General features: G+C 38.2%; 1 protein-coding gene across 1 annotated transcript; it reads right to left on the minus strand.

Annotated features, from left to right (window-relative positions):
* Positions 1–3,555: 3,555 nt before the first annotated feature.
* On the minus strand, positions 3,556–7,011 carry pou4f4 (POU class 4 homeobox 4). The gene is made up of 2 exons (XM_058087248.2): positions 6,658–7,011; positions 3,556–5,781 (listed from the first exon to the last, which is right to left on the minus strand). Exons 1-2 carry the CDS (start codon positions 6,775–6,777, stop codon positions 4,828–4,830), a joined length of 1,074 nt encoding a protein of 357 aa, XP_057943231.1. The 5' UTR covers positions 6,778–7,011; the 3' UTR covers positions 3,556–4,827.
* Positions 7,012–8,047: the final 1,036 nt, after the last annotated feature.

Below are 8,047 nucleotides of genomic sequence, written 5' to 3' on the forward strand. Positions count from 1 at the left end.
TTTCAACCAATCCAGCTCAAATTTTACAGACATTTGCTCGTCAATCCCTTAAAGATGTGTACCAAATTTGGCACCAATTCAACAAAACACTCTGAAGTTACAGTGAAATTTGAAGTCAGCCCAATATAGTGGCTTGCAATGGGATTTGTTAATGCTAATTTTTCATTAAATAGAGGCATCATGCTGAAATGAATAGCCATAAAACTAAATACTGTACTCAAAGCTTAGGCAAATATTCTTTCTCACCATCAGCTGGCAAGCTATCGTATGTATGTTGGTGATAAATATTTGACCGAACTGAATAGTGAGTCAGCAGAGGCCTTTTGTGTGTGCTTCCCTTCTCAACACACACACACACAAAAAAAAAGATCATGCTTTCCGATTTGGTCTATGTACATAGGTGATAAATATTGTATCAACAACATTGAATACCTCTATTGTATGTCGACAAGTGTGTGTGTGTGTGTGTGTGTGTGGTCACGGCTGCCACAATAAATTTTCTCCATTACGGAATGTTAATGGCGACTCAGAGGTCAGTTCCCCTGAAGACATGGTGTATAGTATTAATAACGGAACAAAAAAAAACACAGATTGGACTCCCACTGCCTCCATTTTAATCCCCATTGTATGAATGTTCACACACACACACACACACACACTTTCCTCCGACTGTTCCACTTCCAACTCCGCTGTCAATAAGAAGCCTACCACACTGTGTGATTGGGAGGTATAGAAGATGTAGGTTTGTTTATGTGTGTGTACTGTCTGTGTATATACCTGTATATGTACAGTATATACACAACTATAAGTACAGTATATGTGTATGTACATAAATGTGTGTGTGAAAGAGAGAGAGAGACAGAAAGAGAGAGAGAGAGACATAGTAATGTAACAGAGGGCTGATTCTCCAAGGCCCCGGCGCTGCACTCAAGACTCGGAGCTTCATTAAAGTTTCATGGCCGCAGCGCTCGGCCAAGGTCTATTTATGAAAATGTGCTTCCTCGCTTCATGGAAATAAAAACATTCACACACACACACAGACACACACACACAAGGCGTAGAGGAGCGAATGGACTAATCTGAAAGGAGAGTGGAATTATACATAGCTCACATTTATGTATATATGACAAGTCGCCGTACAAAGTTTACATAGACTGGGACGTCTTATTCATTTTGGGGGATTTCAATAATTATTTGGAATTATTTTTTCCCCAGGAAGGAATACAATAGTTAATTAATTAATTAAAAAGCAAGAATTGGTTGTGCAAGTTTGAATATAATTTAGATTTTCTTCGAATTTACCCTTACAAGCTCCCAATCAACAACTGGAACTTGGACACAATGGAATGTTCCACCAGGACACTGATTCCAAACTCACACAAAATCGATAAAAATCCAAATTCTGCACCAAAGCGTTCCTTTTTTTTTTCCTCATCCCAGCATTGTTGTGATTGCGCCTTTTCTCAGGAATGACTTTCTTCATCCAAAACATGGATTTCCCATGCTCTTTTTACCTTAAGATTCCAGGTAGAAATTTAGAAAATTCTATAGTGTATCATCACTACATCAACATTTACATAAAATTTAATAATTCTACTAATTTGCCTATTAAATAGCTTATAAATGTATTAATAAATCCTGTTCAATTTGGAGCTACAGTACATGCATTTATTTGATACTTAATACTTATGATGATCAACTCTAATTACATATATTTCATCTTAAAACAGGCAAATATTAATCTTAATCTAATTTAGATACATTATTAGTGGCAAATAAAAAGACATAGATATATTTATCTTGTCTTGAAAGAAGACTTTGGGTCACAATTTGCATCCAATAGATGCTTTTTAATGCTATTTAAAACAAGAAATCACAAATTATTCTTTTATTTCATTTATACCAAATGAGCGTTCCGTCACTTTGTCTGAGGAAAACCCAATACTGCGTTCACATTGATTACATGCTCAATTATATATAATTTAAAGGCTTCAACTGGAGAGCAGCGTGTTGATTAAACTTTGATGAAGCCGTGTAGTACACTCTTTGTTATATAGACCAAACATGGCAGCCACTGTCTGCTATAGGCTCCAAATATTGACTTAAAAAATGTTTATTATTAGCTGTTTGAGTGTATTTATTGTTCTTAGATTTATTTACTCGGGTATGAATAATACAGGAGGTTTACACCACGGCTTGGACACAAGCATTCAACATTGGTCAGGTGGAGTTCATGGCTTTTTAGATCGGCCAATGACTGTCATGTTATGAAAGTTTGTTGTTTTTTTTTGCATGTCCCAGCAGCAAAATCCAGTGAGTTCTGACACACGCTGTGCAGGCTTTCAGTGTTGTGACAGATTAGAGCGCCGTCTTTACAAAGACGTGCAAAAAAAAAATCAATACGGAATCATCACAACTGATGTGTTTTATTCATTAGTAATGAGTCTGGAGACTCACATCTATCTATACACTTTCTCACATACATCCAAAATAAATGTAATGACATTCATATTTGATTACATTTCCTGCATTGTAAATAAAAGAACAACATTTATTTTATTCTGTAAGTAAGCTTTGTTTTTTTGTTATTAATTTAATGAAAACAATTTCTGTTCCTTAAGATACATACTTTATTTGGTCCACATCTATAGAATATATTACTTAAAAGAGGGGAGAAATTGAACAGGCAGAGTTGCTTGCAAGGCTATTTTTGTATTTTATTTTTTTATTATTAAAAATATTTTAAAAATATTTTTATTTTTTTACTTTTTTTACATGTGTTCAGTTTGACAAATTTATTATTTAAATTATAGTGTTCTTTTTTCTCTCTTTATGATAAAAGCTTGAAATTGAAAAGGGTGGGAAAAACACTTCATTTTACACAGAAATATATCAATTTGTAGTAGAAATTTTAATTTGAGTAATTCAGTCATTTCACCACAGCTTGTGGATATTTTTTTTAAATTAAAATAGTAAAAATACAGTTTGGTGTTTTTGTGTTGTATTGTATATTATTTTTTCCATTATATAAGTTTATTGGTTTTTTTTTAAACCCTCTTTAAATAAAAATTAAGAACACTCTCTCCCCTTTCCATTGTAACAAGTCAGGCCTTTTCTAGGGAAAATGTAATAATACAGACCCCTGTTCTTTCATGAAATATGCCAATATATTGACTTTTATTTATTTTATTTATGTCAAATTCTTAGTTCTTCATTTAGATATAATTTAATAAAGACTTCTACCATCCTATTATGATGTTTTTATTAGTTTTTAGGGATTTTTAACCATTAGTCAGAAGGCCTGTGTGGACATTCCTGTACATAATCCTGACGTCTTCAGTGTTGATCAATATAAAAATCAGTCAAGTGTCAAATGCAATTCATTAGTGCTTTAAAGCAAATTTTCCCTGCAGTCTTTTTGTCTTCTCTTGTTTCACATCAGCAGCTGCTCGGTTCAGTCTTAGACCATCCAGTTTTTTCTCCCCCTCAACAACTTTTAAAATCCCTTGTGCCCCCCCCCCCTTTATTTCCCACCCCAAAAAAGGCAGAGGATGAAGTAAAACGTGCACAGTTTATTTCAGCTTCTGTCATGTACACAGACACATTGAAAACACACTTTCACAAATGAAATAGATGACAACAAAAATGTAAAAAATAAATAAATACAAGCATGAGGGGGGAAAATAATATTGACAAAAATATGTGTGTGTGTATGTGTGTGTGTGTGTGTAAATAAATAAAGCCAAATATTAACTCCCCTTCAGTTTATCTACAAAGTGCAGTCCATGAATGTGAAAATAAATAATTATATGCAAACAAATTGGTTTGATTTATAACAATCATAAATAAATCAAATAAATAATTGATTGTCAAAGCATCATTTTGTGGTGAACATACAACAGCTTTACACGTCAGTGAGTCTTCTATATTAAATTCACCATCAAAAACTAGTGCAACCAAAAAAAATAAATAAATAAAATTTAAAAAAAAAACAACAAAAAGCCCAAAATCGGTTGTTGGTACTTTAGTGAAGGTGTGTGTCTTTAAATCACCATGAAACACTCGTGTCGTAATGAGGTAGACACACAGCTACAACACTGCTGTGTGAATATGTGTGTGTGTGTGTAATAAGAATTAGTGCCTTTGTGTGTTTCAGCTTCTTCTTATTGCGATGCATTTACTTGCACTAGGAATTTCCTAAACTCACCCACCCTCGTTTCTTTTCAAACCATGCATGTGGTTTATTTATTTATTTATTTTTTCAACGGTTCATCCCCATCCCTCCCGTACCCTAAAAATGAAAAACGACAAGCAAAAAAAAAACAAACAAACAAAACAAATGACACAGTATCGGTGCAACCTATTCACACGTATGTACAATGATAAATATAAAAAAGATATTTCCTAACTAAAAGGAGAATGATATTCCTCCATACCCATTGTTATTATTCTCATTTTTTTGTACAATAATTGCCTTAGGAATGAAGAAGTCCGAGCAATGGTGCCTTCACGGTTTGCTTCCAACTCTTTTTCTTGTTGAATGAATCCAACTTTGAAGTCCAAAAGTGTCCTCCGTGTCCAGTTTTTGCCCATCAAATGTTTTAAAAAAGGCTGCCAGGCTCCTTTTTTTGTGCAAAACACCGAGTCATCTTAACAAGACATTTAATCTCCTATAGCTTGGAAGGTGAAATAGTCAAATAAATAAGGAAACAGGTAATTAAATGGCTTGTTAAGATAAGAAGTGCAGCACCTCCAGAGGCACAAACATGCACCTTTTTAAAAGTTAGCAGCCAGTTCATGATTTGTCTCTTTGTAATAAAAAATGTTTTAGTGCGTAGCTGAGAACTTCATGCGTTTCTGTTTCTGCCTCTGGTTGCAGAACCAGACCCGGACCACGTTCTTTTTAAGGTCCAGCTTCTCGGCGATAGCGGCGATCTTCTCCGAAGAAGGCCGAGGCTGCACGGCGAAGTAGGCTTCCAAGGAGCGCTTCTCCGGGGCGGCGATGGAGGTGCGTTTCCTCTTCTTGTCCCCGCCGTTGAAGATCTCCGGCTTGGCCATCTTCTCCCGCTGGGCTCGCTCGGCCTCCTCCAGCCAGGCCTCCAAGATGGGCTTGAGCGCCACCATGTTGTTATGCGACAGCGTCAGGGACTCGAATCTGCAGATGGTGCTCTGGCTCAGGCAGCCCACGCCGGGGATCTTTAGATTGGCTAGCGCCGCGCCCACGTCCGCCTGCGTGACGCCTAGTTTGATGCGCCTCTGCTTGAAGCGCTCCGCGAACGACTCCAGCTCCCGGGGGTCCGGCTCCGCGTCCCCACCGGCTCCGCCGCCGCCTCCTCCGCCCCCGAGTGCGCCGTGAGAGGCGAGGCCGTGCGGGTGCATGTTCATGGACTGAGCGTGGTGGTGATGGTGGTGCTGCATGTGGTTGATGGCGCTCATGTGGGCCGCGTGGGCTGCGGTGTGAGACGCCGTGGAGCACACGTCCGAGCCGGGCATGCCTCCGAGGGAGATCCCCGGGGTGAGGTGCTCCAGCAGATCGCCCTCCAAGCCCTGGGACGGCTGGTGGTGGGCAGGGTGGTGGTGCGAGGTGAGAACCGACGGATGGTGCAGGTGAGCGGAGGAGGAGGTGGGCGTGCACGTCATGCTGGTCATGGTGGTCATGGTGTGGTACGTGGCGTCCGGTTTGAAGGGGTGGCTCTTCTGGGCCACGATGTCCACGGCGGCTAAGGCCTCGGCTCTCTGGAGCAGAGTCTCGTCGAAACCGGCGAAGATGTTCCCTTGGAGCTGTGCAGGAACACGGTAAGGTTGACTTGTGATGCAACGATGCCCCATTTTGACAGCAATATGGCGTCATTTACACTTTAATGCAAATTTCACTTTCTAATGAGTTTTTTAAAATGTAGTGTACAGCCAACTAACATGTTCCTCAACTTTTCTGACACATGATCAAAATTCATTTTATGAGTCAGAGTTTGCATAAATGTGCACCAATTCCTAAAATATGGTATATTAAAATACAGTTAATTATTTCTCTTCACATTTTGGTTTCTCTAATCCTTTTTATTTGATTTTACTATAAAAAATCATTTTCTTTGAATGTGATTTCATCGATGTATTAATTAAAATAAACACATTTTCTCTGTTTCCAAAGTGTGTATTTGGATAGATAATAAAAATGTGCATATGGATGACAATCATCCAAAATTAATATTTACAACGACCACCGTTTTGAATAATTATAAAAAATAAAAAAACAATAATAATAAATAAATAAAATAAAAAACTTTATTACTTTATTATATAAACTATATTAGGAAAACAGGAAGTGAACAAATGTAACAGTTACTGATTGTAAAAGTACCAGATGGAGGGGTAGGATTTAATAAGCTTTGCTTCTTCCTACTCCTTTTGGACATGTCGAACTGTGAACTGATTATGGGATGCATGTTCAAATGAAATAAAATCATTACTATAATTTGTGTCTGCAATGAAGTGAGTGAGAAGAATTTTTAGTTTTTTTATTCAACAAAAAAAATCAAATTTTTAATGTATTTTTTTACATGATTTCATTTGTCATTTTTCAGTTTTTACTGGTTTAAAGTTTAATCATGACTGCCCAACTTGTCTCTCCTTTTCCAGAAGTGAATGATTTGGACTTACCGATGGTGTGGGCAGACAGGCCCTCCGGATAGCCTCCGAGCTGGAGTGCAGGGGGGTGTATTTGGGCTCATGCAGGATGGGATGCATGCTGAAGGGCTGCTTGCTGTTCATCGACATCATGATTGCGGAGGTGAGGGAGGGTCTGCGTCCGTCGTCCTCGTTCGTCTCCGTCTTGGTTGAGTTTTCTTTGTAGGAAAAAAAAAACTAAAGTAACACTTTAGTTGTTAAACTTATTATATATCTATATTTGTATATAAAATGAACAAGTTTCCTAGACGAAACCGAAAAAAAGAACTCCGATTTTGGGGGGTCCTTTAGGCGCTGGAATCCTGTCTGCTGTCCTCGCCTGTCAGACACTTGTTATGATAAGACTCTGCTAGCCTTTTCTCAGTGCCTTTATTTGGACCAACTGGGAAGCAGGCCGCGCCCCCTGGAGGCGGAGCCACTAGCCTTCCATGAAATTGAGTCAGCCAATTGCAATCACAGAGCCCGAGTGAAGCCACGCCCATTCGCGTGCCTGCAACAAGGAAGTACACTCGCCGGTTTGTCCAATCAGCAGCAGAAATGATAAAATACTACAACATAATACCAATATTAAACACCTACGACTGGACTATTATTACTAAACGTTCAAAATACGTTTATTTTTTTTTAAGTGTGTCAAATTATTCTAAAATCCAGACAATATCGTGGCGGTTTAGCTTTTAAATAATTAATAGTCCATATCACAAATAGATAAATGTAAATATTACACGGAAACAATTGACTATATGCTCTCTCAGAGGATTTGAATAATTTAGCTGCTAATTTAAATCCTTGTTTGCCATAGGGGTGCTTAAGAGCACATGACTAAAAGCTGATTTTTTTTAAATACTTAAAGGTAGTAGCAAAATATAAAAAAAAAAATGGGGGCAATTTTTCTTTACTAAAGAGATTAAAAGGGTACAACTTATTTATATTACAACATAACTGACATGGTGATGGTGATCTGCACATCTGCCACAGTCCAGAGACCCAGCATTGAATCTAATGTTTGTATCCTTGCATGGGTGTATTTTGGGTACCCGCATCCCCCAAAAACATGTTGGGTTAATTGAAGTCTCTACATTGGCTATCTAGGTGGTTCTTTGTTTATACAGTATGTGCTCTATGATTGACAAGTGACCAGTCCAGGGTATATACATACACTGCCCCTCTGCCCAAAAACAGCTGGGTTATAGGCTCCAGCTCACCAGTTACCCGAATGAGCAAAAGTGGTTTCAAAGCGGTGGATGAGTGGAGAAAAATGTGACAGGAGAGACAGGGACAATAAACCTTACAGTCTATGAATCAATCAGCAACATGATGTGGCGAGACTCAGGAGATCCCAGAATGAATAAACAATGTGACT

Source organism: Doryrhamphus excisus, linkage group LG21 (assembly GCF_037039965.1).
Source record: "Doryrhamphus excisus strain RoL-2023G ecotype Guam linkage group LG21, RoL_Dexc_Guam_v1.1, whole genome shotgun sequence".
Lineage (NCBI taxonomy): Eukaryota > Metazoa > Chordata > Actinopteri > Syngnathiformes > Syngnathidae > Doryrhamphus > Doryrhamphus excisus.

Bases quoted from the DNA above. Each gene is read 5' to 3' on its own strand.
- pou4f4 (XM_058087248.2), bottom strand. From the start codon at position 6,777: ATGATGTCGATGAACAGCAAGCAGCCCTTCAGCATGCATCCCATCCTG. The intron at 5,782-6,657 runs GTAAGTCCAAAT...GTTCCTGCACAG, and splicing joins CCTGTCTGCCCACACCATCG to CTCCAAGGGAACATCTTCGC.